The 24288-nt window shown below is 41.1% G+C and overlaps 1 protein-coding gene across 3 annotated transcripts in view; it reads left to right on the plus strand.

Moving 5' to 3' along the window:
* The window catches only part of DLG2 (discs large MAGUK scaffold protein 2), a 1579821-nt gene that overhangs the window by 213575 nt on the left and 1341958 nt on the right, over positions 1 to 24288 (plus strand). For all 3 annotated transcript variants that reach the window (XM_050940648.1, XM_050940534.1, XM_050940523.1), the window contains exon 3: positions 13813 to 13958. In XM_050940648.1, the coding sequence (XP_050796605.1) occupies positions 13813 to 13958 (146 nt within the window). The remainder of the gene's footprint in view (positions 1 to 13812; positions 13959 to 24288) is intronic.

The following is a 24288-nucleotide window of genomic DNA, read 5'->3' on the forward strand; positions in this document are numbered from 1 at the left end:
CAGCAGTGTCTAAGACTGTATTCTGAGTATGCACCAAAGGGCAGACTTGAGGTTGCATATGCAACCTTAACTGTCATTTTCTGACTTTTAAGTGCTTAACAGCATTCACTTAACTTTCTGTTCACATAGTTTTTGTAATGGAAAAACGATGGAGCTATTAGTGGTATTCTCTGGCAGCTTTGTACTGCCTCTGCAATGCAAAGGAGCTATAAAGCCAAGTTTATAGCTGCTTTGCATTGTTGGAGTGGTGCAAAGCAGCTAGAGAGTGTCAGTGAACCTGATCCACTAAATAAAGAAAAGGTGCCTGGACACGTTCGCACACACACATTTTCACACTTTGTATGGGCAAAATCTCATATCTGTGCACATAGCTATTTGTGCATGCACAGGTGGAATTCTGACTGTGCAGCAAGTGCATTCATTTGTTACTTGGTTTTGCTGCAACTTAAAGCTCACTTACGGTTTTGTGTTCAGAATCAAAATGAGCAGAATTGAATACTACATTTGCTAATTTCACCCGTTGTGTTTACTTTTAATCCTGTGCATTTGTTGGTTTCTGTCTTTCCACACATTTTTTGTCAATTTCTGTAGAAAACATAAGCAAGCACAGACAGTAACTATAATCAGTTTTTAATAGCATATTGTCATATCAAGGATGTGTATATATAAATTCCAAGAATTAAGAGCCCAGGCAAATCAAGTTGTGGTACTACATTCCTGCCAGTATTACATTATCGCCAGCACTACATTCAATATTGTAACCAGAGAGTCTTAAATGATTACTCTGTTTTCCCAAAGTGTGGCTTCTAGCCCTGGGAATCCATCTTTACTCTCCTCCAGTTTGGACTAACACAACTAGTGCCATAGTCTGACTGTGGAGGAGGAGCAGAACATTCATCTGCTCCAACAAGAAACAGCAAAGGGTCAAGCCAGTAGCAGATGTGGGAATCCTTAGGCAGTATTTCAAATGGAGCACAGGTTCAGGTACAAGAAGACAAGACAACAGCTCCACTCACTGAATAGAAATATTGAAATAGTGTTGGCTTCTTTTATTAAGTGTCCTTACTCAATAAATATTACTAATTCTATAGCACATTCAGTGGAGGGGTCAGTGGCCTGGGAATAAAGAGACCTTGGTTCTGCCACTGATCTGCTGGGATCTGCTACTGGCTTATTGGGGCAGATGAATGTTCTGCTTGTCCTTTGTAGTCAAACCATGGCACTGGTTGTGTTAGTCCACGCTGGAGGTGAGTAAGGATGGATTCCCAGGACTTGGTCTCAGTCAAACAGAGGTGGTGTAGTCTTTCAACGAGCAGATGACAGAAATGGCATTTCTGGCTACTGCTGCAGTGAGAACAGTGAGGAGTAGTGATGAGCCCATTAGGATCGCAAGGCTGGGCAACACCTTGACAACTGCAACCTAATTAGAGGGTTAGATGATAGTGTCTGCTGAGTCCAAAGCTGTTTCAAACTTATAGTCATAGACTTGAAGGCCAGAAGGGACAGTCCTGATCATCTAGTCTGACCTCCTGCACATTGCAGGCCACAGAACCTCACCCACCCACTCCTGTAATAGAGCCATAACCTCTGGCTGAGTTACTGAAGTCCTCAAATTATGATTTAAAGACTTCAAATTGTGGAGAATCCACCAAACTTAATTTGAAAACGTCTGTCCTCCTTTTGCTTTGTAATTTCTCTCTCGCTTTGCTTCTGTCTAAAGCTTTTACTATTACTTAATCCATTCTGGATACATTTTGAGTGAAAGACACCATCTCTGAAGCTGTATTGTATGGAGTGTGTTATCTAATATCGTTTTGGAACCTTTTCATTGACAGTGCCTTTTAAGATGTCTCTTGGCAGGCTGGTACATTCACTGATCACTTCCCTGCTACTTCTATACTGCAATCCATTTCTGTAATCCATTTCTGTTTTTGCTTCTTGAATGACATCTTATCCTGTCCTCCTTCTTGTTCCAAGCTAATAACACAGACCAGATGGCTCAGGTTGACCTAGCACAATCTGCTCCCCAGGATATAAATGATGCCATTTAGACATATGTTCCCTTAGTAAAGAAAAGTACTTGCACTTATTTTGATTATATAGTACTTCTAATCAGTGCCCATCCTGTGCCCCGGATGCCCTTACAACATGTTAAAATACACGCTATTGCATACAATTCCTAGCTATAGTCAAATTGGCTGCCCAGAATTACTTGGCAAGAAAAGAGGTCATGTTGGAAGGCCTCCTCTAGTTATCTCCTTAGCCCCGTGATCCACCTCATCCCTGGAAAACAGATGGGCTGCACAACATTAATAAGTCAGGGCTCTTGAAGACCAAATTCCAGAGCCAAGGGGCCTGCCACAAGAACATCCTGCGAGCTGTTCCTTCCCTTTTATTTCAAGGGCTATCTGGCTCTAGTTCTTCTGTTTGGCACTGTGGCAGGATGGTACAGGAACAGGTAATTAGGTCTCAAACCATTTAGGGCTTTAGTGTTAAAAACCAATACATCAAGCTTCACTTGGAAATTAACAAGCAGACTGAGCAGATCCTGGTGTACTGATGTCATTTCCAAATGGACCCAATACATAGCCCCATGTAGAATGTATTACAATAATCCAGTCTTGAGAAGACAGGATGGTAGTAAGGTCATATCAGACAGAAAAGCTCTCTCATTTTGCCAGGCAAAGATGGAGAAAACAGCTCATGGTCATTTGTAGTCTGGGTATATATGCTTCCTGTGAGGGTGATCCAAAGCCCATTGAAGTCAGTGGGAAGTCTCTCTCTACACTTCCATGGGCTTTGGATCATGCCCTATGAGTATAAATGTTTGTATTTTGTTATGAAGTAATGACAGGTACAGTAAGTCACAAGGGAGGAAGTGTTTGCTGAAACACACAGTGTAACCAAATCAAGCGATGCACAAGGTTATCCTTTCAAACTTAATTGTTCTTGTTATAATAAAATATAAAAGGTATCAGGTAGACTGTACTCTCTAAAGAACATGCTGATGCTAATTGCCCCCCATCCCGCCATCCTTGCTTGCTTTGTAAATACAAGACAGATAAAAATAAATATTTGGAACCTATCTCTCTGAGCCTTCATACATGTCCTCCTGATTCTGATCCCAGTGTCACTGTTGTAAATCAAAAATAACATAACTGAAGTGACCGGAGTTACACTGGTGTAAATATAGGGAGAATCGGGCTTCATGAACAGTGATCCTTTTGGTTTGACTAACATAAGTAGGGCTGTATTTCATGTTAATATTTTGGGTTAAGAGAAATTGCCTCGTGGTGGGATAACCTGAAGAAGGAATGTAAAAAAGTATTCTGATCATTACGAATCTATACCAATGACCTAAATAAAGACTTAAAAACATTTCAGAACCACATTGTGTGAACATCAGTTAACATAAGTTGCCATGGTACAGCATGCTATGCGACAGCAGAGAGACTTAAATTAGAACACTGTTTGGGGATTGAATACAGGGAAACTTTTCTCATTTGCCATTGGCAATTTTTTTTCCCAGGAAACACTGTGAAAGTAAAAATAATTGTAAAATGGGCAGCCTCCTCTTAATCCGTTTCCCTCTGCAGTGCCAATAAATAAATAAATAAATATAGGAGAGAGAGAAAAGCACTGTGCAAGACATCTGCTTGGAAATCATTCCCTCAAAACTCCAGAACACCCAAAACCAATGGGTATGTACTTGGCACTGCTCAGCTGCTGCTACCAGGTTATTGCGGTTAGCCTGCTATTTATACCCATGCCAGCTTGATGAGAGCTAGTGTGTGTTTGTGTGCATGGTGGGAAACCACACCCCTAGCTCATAGTGTAGATGTAGTCTCAGGGATACAGGCTGCGTAGGGTGTCCCCTCTTCCTCCTGTTAATCACACTGGTTATAGAGCCTTTGCTTCACTTAACCAGAAAAACACTAACTGGTTAATCGAGGATCTGGTGCAAAGGTGGAGAGATACAGATGTAAGCATAAGGCAAAAAGTGATGAGCAGCATAGAGAGCACAAGAGAATCTGATCTTTCCTTTGATGTCCTGTTGCAGGGTCACCATGCTACTTCTACATCTTAGCAGTAGTAAACCTTAAGAAAGGAATATGTAGCTAATTGCCTCATTAACATGATGAGGAATGTGGTTAAACTTATTGCCAGGTGACCAGGATGAGGGAGGTCTAACCTAGTGGAAGGAGCAGGTGTTGGGAATGGAGTGTTGGGGCTAGGGCCAGAGCTGAAGGCTGGTGTCAGAAGCCAGAGCTAAAAGTCAAGTCAGAGGCAGGAGCCAGAGACTTGAGCGGATGGTCAGAGCCAGAATCACCTGAAGCAAGCAGGAAACAACAAGGTGGGTTTTCAGGCAGGGACTCCAGGAACAAGGCAACACAGGAGTTGTCACTGTGGTGGGTGTGAGCACTGAGCAATCAGCAAGCTGCTGGTTTAAGAGCTGGCCAGCTGGCCCAATCAGGTGCCACAGCCAGTCAAGCAGCCTGTGTGCTGCTCAGCTGTGCTTATTAGGTTGCCTGGAAACTAGCTCTGATTCCTGACTCTTATGTCCTCTCAGGCATCATTTTCTTCTGTTCCCAGACAGACTCTTTCACACTGTGTGTTTGAGCAAAGGAGTGGGTGTGTAATGGTCTTGAGCCTTACTCCTGTTCCCTGCAGGATACTGTGCCTACCACTTAAACCTACTTACTCTCTACATTACACATGCTCATGCACAAGGATGAACAGCATCCCAGCCTTGGGGCAATTAATCAGTAGGAAAAAGAGAAAAAGGAAAAAACAATTGCTCTGTGGTCCTCTGATTCTTTTAATGCATTATAGGGCTAGGAGGCACCACAATGATAATCTAATCTGACCTGTTGCATTACATAGGTCATAAGACTTCCTTGAACCAATTCCTGTTTGAACTAGAGCATACCTTTTAGAAAAAAATATCTAAACTTGTTTTAAAAATTGCCAGTGATGGTGCATCCACCACAACACTTGGAAAATTGTCCCAATGGTTAATTACTCCCACTGTTAAAAAATTGTGCCCTATTTCCAGTCTGAATTTGTCTAGATTCTGCTTCCAGACATTAGATCTTTTTGCCTTTGTCTGCTAGACTGAGGAACCTTATATTATAAAATTTCTGTTCTGCTTGTAAGTCCTTATAGACTGTGACCAAGTTACCCCCAACCTTCTCTTTGTAAACTAAATTGAGCTCCTTGAGTCTTTCACTATAAGACATGCATTCCATTCTTTAATCATTCTTGTGGCTCTTCTCTGAATCCTCTCCTATTTTTCAAGATTCTTCTTGAATTGTAGACATCAGAATTGGCCACATTATTCCAGCATTGAATGCAGTGGTGTTGTAGCTGTGTTGGTATGAAGATATTAGAGACAAGGTGGGTGAGACAATATCTTTTATTGGACCTGCTTCTGTTGGTGAGGGAGACAGACTTGTCTCTCTCACTAACAGAAGTCGATCCAATAAAAGATATTGCATCACCTACCTTGTTTCTCATAGTATTCCAGCAGTAGTTGCACCAGTGCCAAATACAAAGGTAATATAGCCTCTCTACTCCTACTGAATATGCCTCTGTTTATAGATCCAAGGATTGCATTAGCCCTTTTGGCCACAGCATTATACTGAGAATTCATGTTGCGTTGATTATCCCCTGTGAGCCTCAAGTCTTATCGTGTTTTACCAGGATAGAGTCCACTATCAAGTTGTTGGCTTGCACCCAGCTTATCAAATGATTCAGATCACTCTGTATCAGTGACCTGTCCTCTTCATTATATACCACTCCAAGTCTTTGGGTCATCTGCAAACTTTATCTATAATTATTTTGTTTTCTTCCAGATCATTTATAAAAATGTTTAATAAAGTAGGGCCAAGAACAGATCCCTGCAGGACTTTACTAAAAACACATCTGCTTAATGATGATTTCCCATTTACGTTTGCATTTTGAGATCTATCAGTTAGCTAGTTTTTAATTCAATTAATGTGTGCCTTATTGATTGTGTCATTCTGGTTTCTTAATCAAAATGTCATGAAGTATCAAGACAAATGCCAGAGAACTCTTTGGCCATCTCTTTTAAAACTCTAGAATGCAAATTATCCTGACTTGCTGAATTAGAATGTCTAACTTGAGTCACTGCTATTTAACATGTCCCTGAGTTACTGCTCTCATAGTCTTTTTCATCCCAGAGCATCCTTACGAAAACTAAGAGCCAATCATTCCTGTTCATGCTTGTTCCTCTAAGCCCCACATGGTCACAATGTCCTGCCATATAGTTGATCAGCTTCTAGGTCAGATTTTTCAGGATCCCAACCCAGGAAGACAAAACTAATGGTCAGAGTAGGGGGAAACCTGAGGCAATGAGAAGCACAGGAGGGCATAATCAGGTTCCATGCCAGGTTTGATACCAAGGGTCAGAGTCGAAGTTAGGTTTCAGGGTCCTAGTCAGAAGGCAAAGCCAAAATCAAGCTGAGGTAGAAACCAGGAGTTCAGGAACAAGGAATGGTCATGTCAGGTATAGAGAATCCACACTATTCCTTGGACACATTGTGCAACATCCTTAGGTTTATATAGGGTGGGGAGCCAATCAGGAGGTAGCGGGCTGCTGTCTGTAAGACCCCTACTGCTAATGGGCAGCATGGAGATGCTAGCTATGTGGCACCTCTGCAGGTCTTGGTTCTAGACCCATATAGCTTTACATTACCTGTCCCCCTCCTGGCCTGGGTTTGTTTGGATAGGCTGCCAGGAGGTCAGAGGAATGGACATGGGATGCTGGCTCCCAGCATTGCTCTTCTGGGCCATAGTTCTCACAGTCCACAGGATATTAGAAGGAGCCATGTCTGAGTCCAGTATCTTGTGGAGCTCATACTCATCATCTCACTGGATCTGCACCAGAGGGGGAAGTGGTTGGCTCCCTGAGTGAAAGGGTTGTTGATGTAGGGTTTTAGCAAGGATATGTGAAATACTGGTTTATTTTGAGGGATGTGGCTAACTGAAGCTGATTACCTGGTTGAAGGTTGATTACCTTGTTGAAGGGCTATAGCCTGAGGTGTCAGTGGTCCAGTTTATGACACAGCCAGTTGGTGCAGTGGTTTGGGGCTGAGAGTCACACTTGTTGCTTGAGATGAATACTGGGCCTTCCTAGCGCTGACAGTGAGTGTACTGCTCATAGTCCTCCTTGGCCTTTTCCAGGTAGGCCTTGAGTTCTTCTTTGGACCTCATGGATCTGCCACATCCAGTCTGTGGCTGTGGGATTTGTGGAGTTGACAGGTGTGGCCAGATGAAATGGGGCTGGAAGCCACAAGTGGTATAGAATAAACTCTGCCCAGTGGAGACATGGTTGGCGTTGTTGTAAACAAACTCTGCTTGGGGTAGGAGGCTTGACCAGTTGTCCTAGTGGAAGTTTGTGAAGCAGCTCAGGTATTGTTCTAACACTTGATTAGCTCATTTGGATTGACCATCAGTATGTGGGTGATAGGTGATGGATGTGTAAGTGCAGACAATAGAATAATATTGTTAGTACCCTGGTTTTATAAATTTGCATGTTGGCACCAAACAATGTTTTTATCAGTCCATTTCATGAATTTCTTTGTAGCACTTGTAGCTAAGGCACCTCACTTTTCCACTTCAGCCTTGAGGGAACCGTTGGCTCTGTTCAAGCTTCCTAGGTACCCGTAAGATTTTACTAGTTCTGTGGCTTCACTGCTGCTGTGTTTCCACATTTTATCTATTGTCCCTTTTCCAAGATGCAAGCACTTCATCTTCCTGGCATTTACTGCAACTCCACGCCATCTACACCAATTTTCCAGGGTAATGAAAGAGTATCATAATTACTTCACATGTGTCTGCCAGGTATAGTATGTCGGCTGCATAAGCGAAGGAGCTTCATGCAAGATCATCCAATGTCATGCCCTCAAACTTATCTTAACATTTTTAATGTCTACTTTAAATACATGATGAAAAGTGAAGGTGATTCCATCCACCTTTGTCTTTGATTTGAATCAGTTGCTTAATTTTCCACCGATTCTTGCAGCATTGTAAGTGTTGTCATATATAGCAATGATCGACTCTGCAATTCCATATGATTTTGCTACTTTCCAGAATGCTTCCAGCCAAGCAGAATCCGATACCTTTTGAAGAGAAAATGGCAAACACCTGTAATCCTCATTTTCACTTTTTTTCATCAATTGTTGAGTGTGAATATCTGTTCAATGCAACTTCAGCCTGGTCTAACGCTGCACTGTTTGTTACCTACTGCTTGATCACTTACTGCCTTTTCTGCATTATTATTGAAAATTCTACCATTTTCAACCAGTATCTTTGTTAGGAGTCCTTTTGTTCCTAATATATTTAAGAAACTTCCTACTGTTCTTAATTCTGCTGACTGTTGATTTCTCAACATCCTTTCTTGTGTCCTTTTGCTTCCCTTGTCTTATATATATGCTGATTAAAAAAAACCTGCTATAGAGGAGAAGTGAAAGCAGATTTTATATAATATTCTTTCTTGATTATGGGATTGTAAATTTGGAGGTATTTAGTAAAATATTCTTAAATAGTTTCCAATGTTCTGCTGTTTATGCGCACCCCACTTAGTCTACTACCTATCTTCTCTCCCCACTCCATAGCTGAAAATTTTGCTGGATTTCTTTGTATAAAATTGGTCTGGGCAAATCTGAGTTGTGACCATGAGTTAACAGTTTAATTTTGCTCCTTTGAGCACTGGGTTTAATTGTGTTTGCATTATGATTGCTTTGAAAATACTTGATTTATTTAGTTTGTTATACTCCAGAGTTGAGCTGGTTGGAAATGATCATTATGTTGCAAAATGTCTATTAGTCGAAAGTGAAACATTTCACAGAAGTGTGTAAATTTTGTCAAAATTTATTTGAAAAAAAAATGGAAATTGTTTTGATTTTTTAAAACAGGTTTCAATTTTCCATTTCAAAATGACCTTTTATTTCAAAATTTAAAATTTAATATTATATAATATAAAAAGTGAAATCAGAACAAAAGTTTATATTTGATCAGAAATGGAAAAATTTGTTTGACACGAACTGAATTGTTTAAAAATTGTCCATCCTACTGAAAATCCCCAAATCTTTTTTTTTTCCATTATATTTCTGAATGGAAAAAACATTTTGAAGTCATGGAAATCCCCACTACACAAAAAAGCAGTTCCCGGACAGTCCTAATCACCAGGAGTTGACTAACAGGTTTGAACTCCTGGATCCTGGTCTTCTGCTGCAGCTGATAAGAATACTGCACATCTCAGGAGAGGTGTGTAGAAAAATGGCTTTACGCAACATAGTTTGGCTTTATGATTGTCTGATCCCCATAGGGGAAGTGCTTGAACTTGTTATCTCTGCATGGGTATGTCTTCACTACCCACCAGATCAGCAGGCAGTGATCGATCCAGCGGGGATCGATTTATCGCATCTAGTTTAGACACGATAAATCTACTCCCAAGCACTCTCTCGTTGATTTATGTACTCTGGACAAGCAGAGTCGACAGGGGAGCAGCAGCAGTCGACTCACCACAGTGAAGAGACCACGGTAAGTTGATCTAAGTACATCAACTTCAGCTACATTATTCACGTAGCTGAAGTTGCTTAACTTAGATCGATCCCCCCAATGTAGACCAGGGCTTAGCTACTAGCTGCTTGAGAGCTCCAGAAGTGAGCTTTTCTACATTGTAGCCTGTTGTTTCTTCCAAACTTGGGATTCATTCCCATGTGGGGTTTATAATGTTAAATCAAAGGGCTTTATAATATTAAATTAAAGGTTTAAGTTAAATGTAAATCTTAAATTTTAACCCAGATTATTCTCATGGATTTTCTTTTTATTACACTAGTTAGAGGTGTAGACATATTGAGTTCTCTATTACATCCCCCAGGGCAAGATTGTTCTTTAGAAAATCTCTCTAGAATGTTTTCCAGACAAGTTTTATATATCTCAAATCATGAGGCTTTTGCAGCTTCCTCTGGAAGATTAGTCTGCTGTTTCATGGATCACACAGTTAAGATTCCCCCCTACGCCCCCAGTATTCATCCTAGTAGTTTTATCTCATTGGTCTTAGTTGTAGCCATCCTTTCACTCTGATTATAACATCAAGTATTTGTTGGTAGTTCACTGCTAATATATGTGCTTACTAGAGTGCAGGACTGGACGTTAAGAATTCAGGGTTCTGTTCCTTACTCTACTGTGGACTTGTGTTGTGAACTTTACATCAGACTTTGACTTCCAATGGGAGGGTTATGGTATTTTCTAAGGAAAGGTCCCAATAATTTTTTAACATGATTAAACAATGTATTTTTTTCCTAACTTCATTTTCTACAATGACTAAAACCTTTTGGCTTCAGTTTTCCAAAAAATTCAGCCTGAGGCAGACACCTGGCATGGAAAATTTCAGCCCAAAAGGTTGAGGTTTGGCAAAGTTATAAGCAACTGAAAACAGAATCTTAAAATGGGAAGTGTTGGGCAATCATAATAATAGGCAGTGCTATGAGCCCCACCTTTAATAAGGGCCCAATTCTGCTCTCCCTTATACTAGTGTATAACAGGATTAAGTCAATGGAGTTACACTAGTATAGGGATTCTCAAACTGGGGATTGTGACCTCTCAAGGGGTCATGAGGTTATTATGTAGGGGGTTGTGAGGTGTCTGCCTGCACCCACAAACCTTACTTTGCCTCTAGCATTTATAATAGTGTTAAATATAAAAGTGTTTTTAATTTATAAGGGGGGGTGGTCTCACTCACAGGCTTGCTGTGTGAAAGAGGTCACCAACGCAAATGTTTGAGAACCACTGATCTAGCACAACCCAGTGTAATTTAGAGGATTATTGGGCCCCTTATGGATCTTCTTATAAGTTGTTTGGGAGAGAGTTCGTGAACTATTAGAGAGACCATCACTGAGGTAGAAGGTGACTCATTAGACTAGACTTATGACTGCACCATTTAATACATGGCTTAGTATTATATATGTGTCCATATACATCTGTAAAGTTATACAGGTGCATTTTTTCAAGCATTTTTGGGACACTCATACAACATTAAGTAAATATGCTGCATACAGAAAATTTAAAGCCCCCAGTGCTCTCTTCATGGCTACTTCATTAGAATATATAAGAATATATAAGAGTCCTTGTGGTTGTGGTTGTAGTTATTGTGTTAAACTTAACAAAATATTCAGGCGAGGCTAAGAGAACAGCAAATGCAAATGAGGTAATTGAATATAGCAAGCCAGCCCTATCTTAACAAATAAGTGACTATAATTTGGCTGGATTTATCTTCCTATAAATCACATCCAGAAAAAAGACTAGATTTGTGATTAAGTGAAATAGCAACTGCCATGCTGCAGCATCTATTTTAAATATGGCCTCTCCACCCATCTCAACCCCAGTACAGTGTTGTAGTGATGCAGGACCCTCCCTGAGACAACCAGGAAGAGATACCACAGAGTATTAGCTCTTTTCCAGCCTGGGTGCCTTCTGCAGGCTGGTGTCCTGCTTGTAGCTGGGCCCGTGTCCCTCCTGGACCTCGGTGCCCTTTTACCGTGGGGCTGCCCCCTGGCAATACCCCCACCAATCTCTATGGGTCTCCCCTCTTTGGGAAACTCCCAACCCTCTAATCACCACCTTGCCTCAGTCTGGGCTACTGCCAGTCATTGCCAAGCCCCCACTCCCTGGGGCAGACTGCAGTGTGAAAGCCATTGATCACAGGCAAGGGGGTTCGGATCTGCTGCCTTCTTCTGCCTCCCAATAACTCTATGGGCTTTGGACAGGCCCTGCAACCTGGGCAGTTGCCAGCCTGGAGCTCCCTTGCTCCTCTGGCTCGCCCCAACCCTGCTTCACTCCAAGTATCCTTTCTGCAGGCAGCCAGGCCCTGCTCTCTCTCAGCCTAGAGAGAGACTTCTCTTTTCTGGCCTCTGCCTCACAGCCTTTTTATACAGGCCAGCTGCAGCCGCTTCCCCAATCAGCCCAGCTTAGCTGCTCTCAACCACAACCTTCTTCCAGGGCTGACTTTAACCCCTTTTCCACTGGAGTTGGGGAGCCGCCCCACTACAGGTGTTTTAGCCTGATCCCAACATCGCTGTCAGTCCATTGCAACTCATTCCCATCCTCAGCACTGTTCAATGGAGATCATTCAACAGTTTCAAAACACATCACTAGTATTGTTACATCAAGAGTATTTTCACATGACACAGATTTTAGATCCTATTTTGTGCACACCTTGACTGCAAGTTACTGCCCTGTTCTATAGGGATGGCACTTTCAGCTTGTGGTATCATGATGCGACACACTGGATTGAATCCTCTAAGCTTCATCATGAGGTTTTGTAATTACAAGAGTGTGGTGAAATTCAGTCTATGCCAGTATGAGTGCTCTTCTCTCATCTAAACATCAGTCATCATTTTTCTAGAGAGAGAAACCTAGAGTCTTTGTAGAGCAGATAAAGAAGACCTTTTAAAAAGAATCTCTCTCTCTGTCTTTCTAATATGCACACATTGTGTGTACTATTTTTTAATAAACACACAAGATCAGATAGTCTCGAATGTCAAATTGCAAATAATATCTTCCACTTCTCTTGCTGACTGACTCTTGTCAAACCAGATAATACTCTTACAACTACAACTGTGGCAGCTGTATGCAACAACCATAGGTCCATTTCTCTAGCTTATTTCTGTAGGGCATTTACCTAGAGTTCACTACATATTTCTTTAATGTGTTTTTTTTTCCTTGCAGGTGCCATATAAATTGACTTGATATGGAATCTTATACACTGTACACTTGTAATTTTCTTATGCAGATTCTAACAGTGGTTACAAAAAATTGCATTTCTGCCGTAGTTAGCATTATAGTTTTTTATTTTAATGGTGAAAAGTGACCTTAAGCACTGTATAACTATACATTCCTACAGATCTTTACATTTTTATACCATTTAGTAAGTTTCTTCTAGTAATTGTGAAATATTTCTGCTAAATTAGTACTCATATAACTTTCTATAGATTGCAGTTTATCATTTTAAAAGGATAATTTCTTATGCCCGGAGACCTTTTTCATCATCTTATACTAGTACTAAGCTATTTTGTGATGGCGAAGACAGTAAAAATTAGATGAAGATCAGTCCAATTTGCAGGTATTTGAATTGGCATAGATTTGAATCCTTAATATTTTCCATTAATAATTAAATACAGAGGCAGTTTTGGCAGGTAGGAACTGTGCTGGCTAGAGCTGTTGCTGTCAGCAGCTCCTGGTCCTAGCTAAAGCTACCTCTTCTTTTGGAATAGTGAGATGTAATTCTGAAGGGGTTCACCTAGTGTAACTGGAAGCAGTTCCTGCCTGGCCTAACTAGGATCGCCTCTGTGTCTTGGCCAACTTCAAAAGAGCTCCCATTGAAGTGGCAGCTAAGACTAGGAGCTATTCCACTACCCGGGAGAGCTGTCAGGGGTGAGTGGCCGATATCTGTTTGGTTTCTAGTTTGTTTTCCAAGATGATTTGAACTGTTTGTATCTCATACCATATCTTGGTTTATATATGTTGTTCATTTGTTATTGCAGTATGTTCATTCTCAATCTTCTCTCAATAGTTGTTGTTCATATATTTCCTCGAAATGATCAATAAAAATTCAGAAAACTAATTGGCATGTTGGCTTCTGCTAGAAATGTAATATTATATGTTTACCATTATAATGTAGCTTCCAAAGTACATAAATATTTACTGGTTACAGAAAAATACCAAGGGATGCTAAATCCAGCGTATCAAATGAAGTCTTTGTTATTTGTTTCTCATTGCTAACAGATATTCAAGAGTTTTATGAAGTGACATTGCTAAACTCCCAAAAAAGCTGTGAGCAAAAAACAGAAGAAGCAAATCAAGTTGCAGAGAAATGGGAGAAAACAAAATCTTCTGCCACAGGCCAGGCGAGTCTGCAGAAAAACCAAGAGGTACCATAACAGCTGAATAGTTACAAGTATATATAGTGAAATAGATGGCTCAGGTGTTGGAAAATGTCACGTGGTGGCTTTATAATGCAGGAAGGGTGACTTTGTGGTTGAGATACTACACTGAAACTCAGAGATCTGCCTTCAGTTCCTGACTCTGACACAGACGTTCTCTGTGACCTTGCACAAGGCACTTAATCTCAGTATGCTTCAGCTCCCCATCTTTGAAATGGGGAGTGCAGTGCTTCCTTTTCTCTATCCTTTGTCTGTCTTGTTTGATATTTTGTGTTTGATTACTGTCAAGTAGGTGGTCCTCAAGGAGAATAAGGGACCTCCTATACTCATAAAGAGTGAACCCCTTTAGCTCATGTGCTAGTGGCCTGTGTTGTTTGAATGTGAAAGACCACTGTTCCAGTCTTAGCTCTGTAAGAGCATGTAAGGATTGTCTAAAAGTTGCTACCGAAACTTCCATACACGTGTGCCTAAAATTAAACCTGATCTTTTTGAGGTGTTTGGCACCCACAACTCCCACTGAACTCAAGCTCAGCCCTTGGAATATCAAGCACCATAGATGAAAAAATCTAGGCACCAAAGTCTGCAGCTGGTGAAAGGATTTGAAGCTGTTCTTTACTATGCCTGGTTCAAATCTATCACTGGTCAATAGTGATCAAAGACTGCGAGGCAGCCTATGTGAACTAAACTGATAGTCTCGGTTATTTTCCTGGTGGACTCTACACAAAAACTAGTGAATTATTTTCACCTCAGCAGAGAGGCCAAGGATTGAGTAGACACGGAGTCCAAACTACTCTATCTTATCTCCAGGCCAAGATCAAAGCATGCTGGCAAAGGACACTGGGTAGATATTTGCATTGTCACAGTATAAACTGTGGAAAAAGAGAAGATTTTAGTTTCCAATGCTGCCAATCCAGCACCTCCCATGAGCTGCAAATTCACTTGTAAGAACAAATCTGAAATAAAATAAAAACTCAGAAACATATCACAGTTCCACATGGCATTCCTTATGATTGTTCAAAAGCTAGGTTGGAACTACAGGTGACTAACAGGATCTCTAAAGGAATAAAAATTTTGATTGTAGAAATTAATTAGGGAAAGAAGCATTCAGAATTAATGAAAGACACATTCAGATTTTGAGCAAAACCACAGCAAATGAAACTAAACATTAACTGAGGACATTTTCCATGAATGATTTAACACTAGAATCCCAGATGAAGATACAGTTGGCTAACCTTGCTAATCTAATAATTTGTGATATGAAACTATACCACTTAAAGAAGTGTACGTGAATTAGCTTTCAGTTTATTATCCCGTGAAGTATCTGGCAAAGACAGTGGACTGCACTCTCTTCTGTCTCCCTGACCTAGTGAAAGTATTTGACTGCCTGCCCCATCTTTTTGAACCTTCTTTTCTTTAAGGGATAAGCTATCAGGCTAGAAGAAGGAAGTGTAGCCGTAACATTCACGTTAATGTTAATGGTAGATGTAGGATATGGCAAAATCCAAGTAGATCAGTGCTGAAAATTATGTTTTCATAACCAGTGCTGAAAAACTAATTTACAAAGAAACAAGCAAACAAAAAAAAATTGGTCCAAAGATTTCAAACCTGCTTGCCTAAAGCTAGGCTCTTAAGTAAAACTAGGCTAATTTTCAGAGTTGCTGAGCATCCACAAATTCCACTGAAGTCAATGAGAGAAAGAGGCCCTCAGCACCTTTGAAAATCAGGCCTAAAACAGATTTAGGGATTTATTGTTTTGCACTCAGGATTGAAAAGTCAGGCCTTAGCTTTTGTTTAACAATTGCTAGTACCTGTTAGTAAATATTAACTCTTTGAGTCCTCTTTTTCTTGTATATTAATTTACATATGAACTATTCTCCCAAAATCTTTCTGATATTAGCAAAGAGTGTGTTTGAATTCTAAGACCCAGAGCATTGGTTCTGTGAGTGACTTGTATTCAGGAATTTTATACGACTGAGTATTGGGCTGTATCTAATTATTCTCAGCATCATCAGAACATGGGAATCCAGGTGTCCAGGGAAAAGACACCTTCAGACTACTAAAAGTGTCAACAGAAATATGTTATAAACAAAGCTGGGTGGTTGATAAGGGATATTTGTTATGGCAGATGTTTTCTGTCTTGAACTGGGTGATCGATAAAGAATATTTGTTATTACAGATGGATATAATAGAATGGAATAAGGTGTTTTTAACTCATTAAGAACTGTTGGTTGTCATAGCTGTAAGTCATGATGACTGGGTTAGAGATTCCTTTTTACTCATCAGTCACATAAACTGAGAACCATAAAAGAAAATCCATCAGTAACTGGGAAAACAGAACACATGATAAAATTAATCATGGAAAAGTATTTTTCTTCCAAAAGGGGGTTTCTTGGTCTCATATTGTATAAAAGGACAGGAGTTTGAGGAGGTAGACTGTGAATGAACACTGTTAGCATTCCACCAAGTACAGAAGAAGGACCAAGCTATCTTCTCTTCACCATCTACAGAAGATGGTAAAGTATGTCATCTTCCTATATTCTGTATAGTGCTGTATTAATCTTTAATTTAAAAAATTTATTTGAGCCTGTTATTTGACAATAATAATATGTAGCATCAACATTACAGAAACTTTAAAATCTGACCATATTAATACATTCAGAATTTACCTGTTAGAGAATGTATGAAGAACACTGCTTTGTATAAGAAATAAAATCTATCAAAAAGTAATTCCATAAACAAACAATATCATACAAATATCAATCCATGACTTATTCCTTTTGAAGATGGCATTTTGCTCTTTCATTTCCTCCATCCTCGCTAACAGATCCCAAGCCTGTAAAGAAATATATCTGCTCCTTTTCGTAGGCCTGGTCTACACTACAAACTTAAGTTGACATAAGCCGCATTCAGTCGATCTAATAATGTATGTGTTTACACTACCGAGTCCTGTCCACCGACGTAAGTAGCCTGTAAAGTCGACTTCTGAACTCCAACTCCATGAGAGGCATAGCGCTTGGTTCAACATACACAGATTGACATGGGGATAGTATAGACATTGTGTTGTGTAATTTGAATGAATTGGCCTCCCAAAGGTATCTCGTCGTGCTCTGCTGTGACCGCTCTGGAGATCACTTTCAACTCCACTGCACTTCAGCCAGCTACACAGGAAACAGCCACTCCCCTTTTAAAGCCCCGGAAACTTTTGAATGTTCATTTCCTGTTTGATCAGCGTGGAGAGCTTACCAGCACAGCTGATCATGGAGACTCAAGGCTGCAAATACACTCCAGCATGGAGCATACAGGAGACACTGGATCTTACTGCTGTCTGGGGAGAAGTCTGTGCAGTCAGAGCTCCAATACAGCAGAAGAAATGCTGACATCTGTGCCAAAATCACGCAGGGCATGGGGAAGAGGGGCTATACCAGGAACATGCAGCAGTGATGCATGAAAATAAAGGAGCTTCTGCAAGGGTACCAGAAGACAAGGGAGGCAAACAGTCGTTCTGGTTCTGCCCCACAGACATTCCCCTTTTATGAGGATCTGCATGCGATTCTTGGCGGTGACCCCACCACTACCCTAAAATGCTTCATGGATATCTCCCAGGAGTGCTGGGTGACCTCGAGCAACAACGAGGAGGACATTGTTGATGAGAAGGAGAATGTGAGGCAGGCAAGCGGAGGATCCATTCTCCCCGACAGCCAAGAACTGTTTTTAACCCTGGAGCTCATCCCTTCACAGGACCAGTTAGCGGCAGAGTATGATGCTGTGGAAGGCACCTCTGGTGAGTGCACATTTCCATTCAAACTGTAGGAGTTACAAGTTATTATTTTTCATGTTTAATCTGAACAAAAAAGTAGGTGTAGTGCAGTGGTGGGCAACCTGCAACCCACGGGCTGCACACGGCACATCAGGGTAATCCACTAGTGGGACACTAGACAGTGTTTACACTGACTGTCCGCAGGCATGGCCACCTGCAGCTTCCAGTGGCTGTAGTTCACTGGTCCTGGCCAATGGGAGCTGCGGGAAGCAGTGTGGGCTGGCAGTTGTGATTACAGTAGTGATTATGTTGTGGCTTACAATGAAGTGTATTGAAGAGTGGTTTAAAAAAAAACAACCTTGCACCTGAAACAATGTATGCACTGTCAATGCTACCCTTGTGCTTTGCATTCCTTGCAGCTGAAACCTTGTCCGTCGGCACATCCTCCACACTGGGACAGAGACTTTCCCAGATTAGAAGGTGGAAAAAGAAGATTCGGGTAATGTGTGCCTCCGAGAATGATAAGATGGAGCTCAGAGCATGGAAGATTACACTGTCCAAGAACTTGGACATGGACAGGGTAGACAGAAGAGCATTCAGGGAACAAGAGAGTGCCACACAGGAAGAGATGCTGCAGCTTATGAAGGAGCAATCAGACATGTTGAAGCATCTGATTGAGGTTCAAGAAAGGCAGCTGGATACTGGAGTCCCTCTGCAGCCTATGCTGAACCTGCTGCCATCATCACCCAGTTCTACAATCTCCTTCCCCAAACGTCCTATGAGGCTGGGAGTGGGGGAGGGGAGATCCGTATCCCTTGCACTCAACACCAGGAAAGGGTACAAGGACTAGAAGGCATCTTTGATTGCTACTGCAGTGCATCTGTAAGCAAGCTTTCCTTGTTTATCCCCCCATATTGTTATCAGCCCTTTTGCCCCAGGTTATCTTACTTTTCTTTGCTCTGTGTATGTGTGTGTGTGCATAATAAAACATAATGGACTGAGGAGAAAAAGCTCTTTATTCATTCAACACATGATGGCTGGTGAGGGTGGAGTTTACAGGGGAGAAAATGCAATGAAGGGTGCAGTTTGGTAAGGAACAACATAGATGAGAGTCACATTACTCTGGCTCATTGCTGAAACTGGTTTTCAAAGCCTCATGGAGATGCATAGCCCCTTGATGTGCTCTTCTTTTTGCCCTGGTGTCTGGCTGCTCAAAATTGGCTGCCAGGTGATCTGCCTCAACCCCCCACCCCGACAAAAACTTTTCTCTCTTTGTTTCACAGATATTATGGAGCACACAGCAGGCAGCAATAACAATGGGGATATTGCTTTCACTGAGGTCTAATGTAGTAAGCAAACAACATCAGTGACCTTTTAAACATCTTGCAGCTTTCTGAACAGACCTGCACTTCAGGGCTGGGGAAAGCTCTTCACACAGTTCTTGGAAAGTGGCCTTACGCAGTCAAAAGTTCTGCAGCCACTGCTCGTCCTCCCATAGCTGCATAAAAATGCGGTCCCACCAGTCAGTGCTTGTTTCCTGGGCCCAGAAATGGCACTCAACCATGTCAAATTAATGCATGACTGTTTGTCCATTAAACACTAAGTGGTAGCTTGGCACTGTGTAAATAATCATTGCATTGTTCACGATATGTTTAGCTATTTACAGTACATGAGATAGTTCATTAAATGGCTGCCTATTTGTCTTCCATTCTTGGGTTTTGCACACCCTGTGTTCAGGATTTTTTCCCAGCTAGCTGTTACTTGTTGGTCTGCACATGCTCACTGAATGCTCTCACGCTCCCCACTCTAAACCCTTCCCCCCGAGGGCATAAAGGGGCAGAAAGGACCAACCACCCCAGTTCCTTCAACCACAGCCTTAAGCTGTAGAAGGAAAATTTTGGAGTCCCTTACACCTGGTTTAAACATTAGGGGCATATTCCTAGTGAATGTGCTATATGCTGTTCATCTGGCAAACAGTTTCCAAAGAACAGAGATTTTAAATTCAAGATGTAGCTCCTGGATAGATGCATGAGACCTGGCTCAGATCCTGGGGAGTCAGATTAGTTTGTCTCCAGTGTCCTCTCCACCAGTAGTGTTCCTGAAGCAGTTAAAAGATCTTCGCCTGAAAAGGGAGACATCTCATTTTCCTGGTGTAACAAAGTGGCCTGTGGCGGGACAGTATCTGTGGCGGAGAGTATCAATTCAGGACAAATTGCTTGGAACAAGGCAGTCACAGCCCAAGGCTGGAGTTTCTTTTTGTTATTAAGGTGCACCAAACCAGCCAAACAGAGAGGACTTCGGTTTTACCCCACTGACTAACCAGAAGTCATATAAGCAATTCCCTCAGTCGCTCTAGTTTCCCAATATCACCACCAGCACCACTCCTTATGGGAATGAAAACCAATACTCCAGTAAAAGAAAAGTGGTTTTCCCGATCCCAAAAGACCAAGCCCCAGATCCAGGTCAATCTCCAAGTCAGATCTTACCCACAAATCATGCTGTTGCCAGTCCTTTAGAATCTAAAATCTAAAGGTTTATTCATAAAAAGAAAGAAATATAGATGAGAGTTAGAAGTGGTTAAATGGAATCAATTATATAAAGTAATGGCAGTGTTGTTGGTTCAAGCTTGTAGCAGTGATGGAATAAACTGCAAGTCTCTGGAGTACATCCCCCGTTGGGATGAGTCATTCAGTCGTTTGTTCAGAGCTTCAGTTTGTAGCAAAGTTCCTCCAGAGGTAAGAAGCAGGACTGAAGACAAGACGGAGGGGATGCAGCTTCCTTTTATAGTCTCTTGCCATGCGGCCTGTGCTTCCTTTGTTCCAAACACAAGTTGCCCAGCACATGGCTTGAAAGCATTAGTTTTCTTTCCATAGGCATGTCCCTGCATGCCTTGCTGAGTCATAAGGTGTATCTGCCTTCTCTCAATGGGTCAGTTGTATAGCTGATGGTTCTTAATAGGCCATCAAGCAGGCTAGGCATTGCTGATGCCAACCTGTCTAGGGTGTCACCCAGAAGTATAGCACAAGTTTGAAATACAGACAGTATAGATCCAATACTTATAACTTTAAATACAAAAATGATACATGCATGCAGGTAGCATAACCATAACCTGAAAATCATAACCTTTTCATAGACACCTTACTTGACCTCCTTTGTACAAGATTTGGTGCCACTACAGGACCTTGGTTGCAGCAATGATCTATATGGTCACAGTTCATGTCAATAACGTCGCACCAGGTCCTTCAAAGAAAAAGAAGGTGAGATCACCTCAAGCAGCAGCTTCAGAAGGGACTGCAAGACATAGAAAAGTGCCCTCTGAAGTCCTGAAGCATACCTCTAAGTGCTTCTTATCATTGAAGAGAAATTCTTCCGGTCATTTTGAGGCTTCAGCACTACTTCTGAAGCTTGCAGTACTATCTACTAGAAGTGCTCCATCAATTTACAAGGATTTGGTGCCAAGTGCACAGGTACCATCTAAGGTCAAGGATTCTGCCTTCATGACTCCTTTGTCATCAGTATCTCATATGTTGGTACCTGACTACAGGATCTGGTTCTCAATGAAGGCTCATCAAAGGTGTATCCATCCTTATTAAGAAGAGTGTATATTGTCTTCATCAGCTTCTGAGGCAAGTTAGAAGTGGTCTCCTCCTTACTTGCCTGTCTCTCATCAGAGGTTCATCCAAAAACTAGATCTCAAAAGTCCTCTCATAAGGATTATAAACCTTCCCTTGATTCTTGATTTCCTTCTCCTTGAGCTGCCATGCAATAGCAGATGTGACCTTACTGGTATCCTTGGGCTAAACTGGGCTACAGAATCCCATCTTCATCTTATTCCAGGTAAAAGTCTCCATTGCCTGAGCAATCAGAAATCAGTCACCTGTTGAACAGCCTCATATGTCTTCTGTGCCACATCAGCATGTTTCATCTGAAGAAGAATAACAGGGTCAATCAGAACAACCTCCTGCAAATATTTCATCCTGAAAAAGGGATAACAGCAACATCTTCCTCACCTCCAGATGATTATAGGTCTTTTAAAGATGGTTGTAGCAGCTTTAGAAATATCAGTTCAGCTGATTTCTGATACATTTCATAAGCTTTTAGATATTTAACATTCTTCTGCACCAGACTAATAGCTATGCCTATAAATGGAGGGTTACTGGAACCAACTCTAACTGTATGACTAACTCCAGTGATGATTACAGCTACATGAAAGAAAGATTATAGAAAACAAGTTCCTACTAAAGGCTTTGAGTTTTTATACCCATCCATCACCCAATTCTTTGGTTACTGCTGCTGAAGAGTGCACAAAGCAGCAACCTTGCAAAATTACTTTAAAAGACAAGGGGCCAAATGTCTTGATCTTCTGGGTAGAAAGCTGTTCCTCAGCTATCATCCAAATGATGGTTTGTAACTCTCAGGCTCTTCTGTCTAGACATCTGTTGGTAAATTTTTTTTGGCTGTTTTGGATGAAGTACCTCAGGCATCTCAACAAGAAATGCAGAATATTATTAACTAAGGCCTCTTAAGTCTACAGATTGGCTTGACAGGCAGCTATGGAGGCAGCTGACATGGCTGTCCTGTTCAGTTGCAACAGCAATAGTCGTGAGAAGAGCTTCATGGCTCCAGTTTTCTGGCTTTCCATGTGAAGTTCAGAATGCAGTTGAAGACTTACCTTTGGAAAGAACAAATTTAATAGTTCCAAGACTGACTCATTACACACTTTAAAGGATTCAAGAGCTACTTTCAAGTCAGTAGCAATTTATGTTCCACAAACCAGAAAGAGACAGTATAAGCAGCCTATTTACAGGCAACCCTTTCAACTGCTACAGTCTTCTTACCTTTATCAGAGACAACCTGATCCATCCAAGAAGAAACAATGGTTTTGTAGACAGCATTCTTCTTCCTGCATGAATTTTTCTTCTGCTACTTCATCTCCTCATCAACCTGTCAAGAATATTGAACCATTTTTAGTGGATTCATGCTTTTTGCCTATCCCATTTGGCAAATTTTTCCAATATGCCTGGGGAAACATATCTGTGGACAAACGGGTTTTAGACATAAATCGTTCAAGTTATGACATACAATTTCAGACTATTCCTCCTATCTCCCTGCCCTGTCCTTTTTCAGGGACTCCTCTCCCAAATTGCCTCTATGGGGGAAAGTTCAGTTCCTGTTAGATCTAGGGGCTATGGAGGTTTCCATTCAATCCAAAGGAAAAGGTTTCCATTCTCATTTTTCCCTTTTGCCAAAGTAAAAAGGGGGATGGGGAGCCATTCTAGTTTTGAGACAACTTAACTCTTTTTATTTAGAAACAAAAGTTCAGAATGATGACTTTCACTCTCACAGTATAAATTGTTCCCTTTCAGACTGATTTTGGCTCCAAGGGTTTTCACAAAGTGTCTGGCCCAAGGAGTGGTGTTCCTCAGAAGACACAACATCAAAGTATATCCATATTTAGATGATTTGCTTCAGGGTTCTTCACAAAAGCAAGCAGTGGATCACATCTTCACTCTGAGTCTTATCTTGAACCTAAGAGTCAATGTGAAGAAATCAAACTTAATTCCACCTCAAAAAGTGGAATTTATAGGAGATTTGATAGATTCCAAGTCAGCGTCAGTATATCGTCCTCAAAATAGGTTTGAGAAAATGGTGAATATCATCCTTCAAGTGAAAAGAAACCATAGAAAATCTGTCAGAATGTGTATGAGACTATTAGGGCATATGGCATCATGCATGTTTGTCACTCCGCAAGCCAAACTGCAGCTTTGTCCTCTCCAATCGTTACTGAAGATCATATGCAGTCTGTTGACCCAAAGTATGAACATGACTATCAGAAATCCTCAACAAGTTCTAATGTCTTTGATTCCAAGACAGTTAATGAAGCTCATATAAGACTCTGCTTCCAATCACCCTTCCTCTGATTCCCAACTCGATATCCCAGCACAACAGGACAGTGTTTCATCTGGACTTGACATCTTTACATCTGATAGCCTATATGTAAGCTGCTTGAATGAGACTGAAAAGTCCTGTTGTCAGGCAGTTCCGGACATTTTAATAAATTGTAGAAAACTTTCCACTACAGCTACTTACAGCTCTAAATGGAAGAGATGTGATGCTTGGTCCTGAGATCATAATATTTTCCCCCTTTTTAGACAAATATACCTCTCATATTAGAAACCTCCTTTGGTTTAAATCCTCTGGGTTATTTAATTCTATTAAAGTACATTTAGCTTCAATATCCCATAGTTAAGTTTTCTTGAGGGTCTACTTCAAGTGCTTCCATGAGTAAAGGACTCATCTCCACAGGGGATCTGAATATTTTATTGTCAGGTTTAATGAAAACCCCATTTAGCCTTTAGTAACTGGCCATTTAAGTCATCTGTCCGTGAAAACAGTGGTTTTGGTAGCAATTACTTCTGCACGTAGAGTGAGTGAAATTAATGCATTGATGAGAAGTCCTCCCTATGTGATTTTTTCATAGGAATAAGATTTCATTAAGGCCTCATCACAGTTTTCTGCCGAAGATGGTGTTTGAGTTTCATGTTAACCAATCCATTTTTG

The sequence above is a fragment of the Gopherus flavomarginatus genome, chromosome 1 (genome assembly GCF_025201925.1).
Source record: "Gopherus flavomarginatus isolate rGopFla2 chromosome 1, rGopFla2.mat.asm, whole genome shotgun sequence".
Taxonomy (NCBI): Eukaryota; Metazoa; Chordata; order Testudines; family Testudinidae; genus Gopherus; species Gopherus flavomarginatus.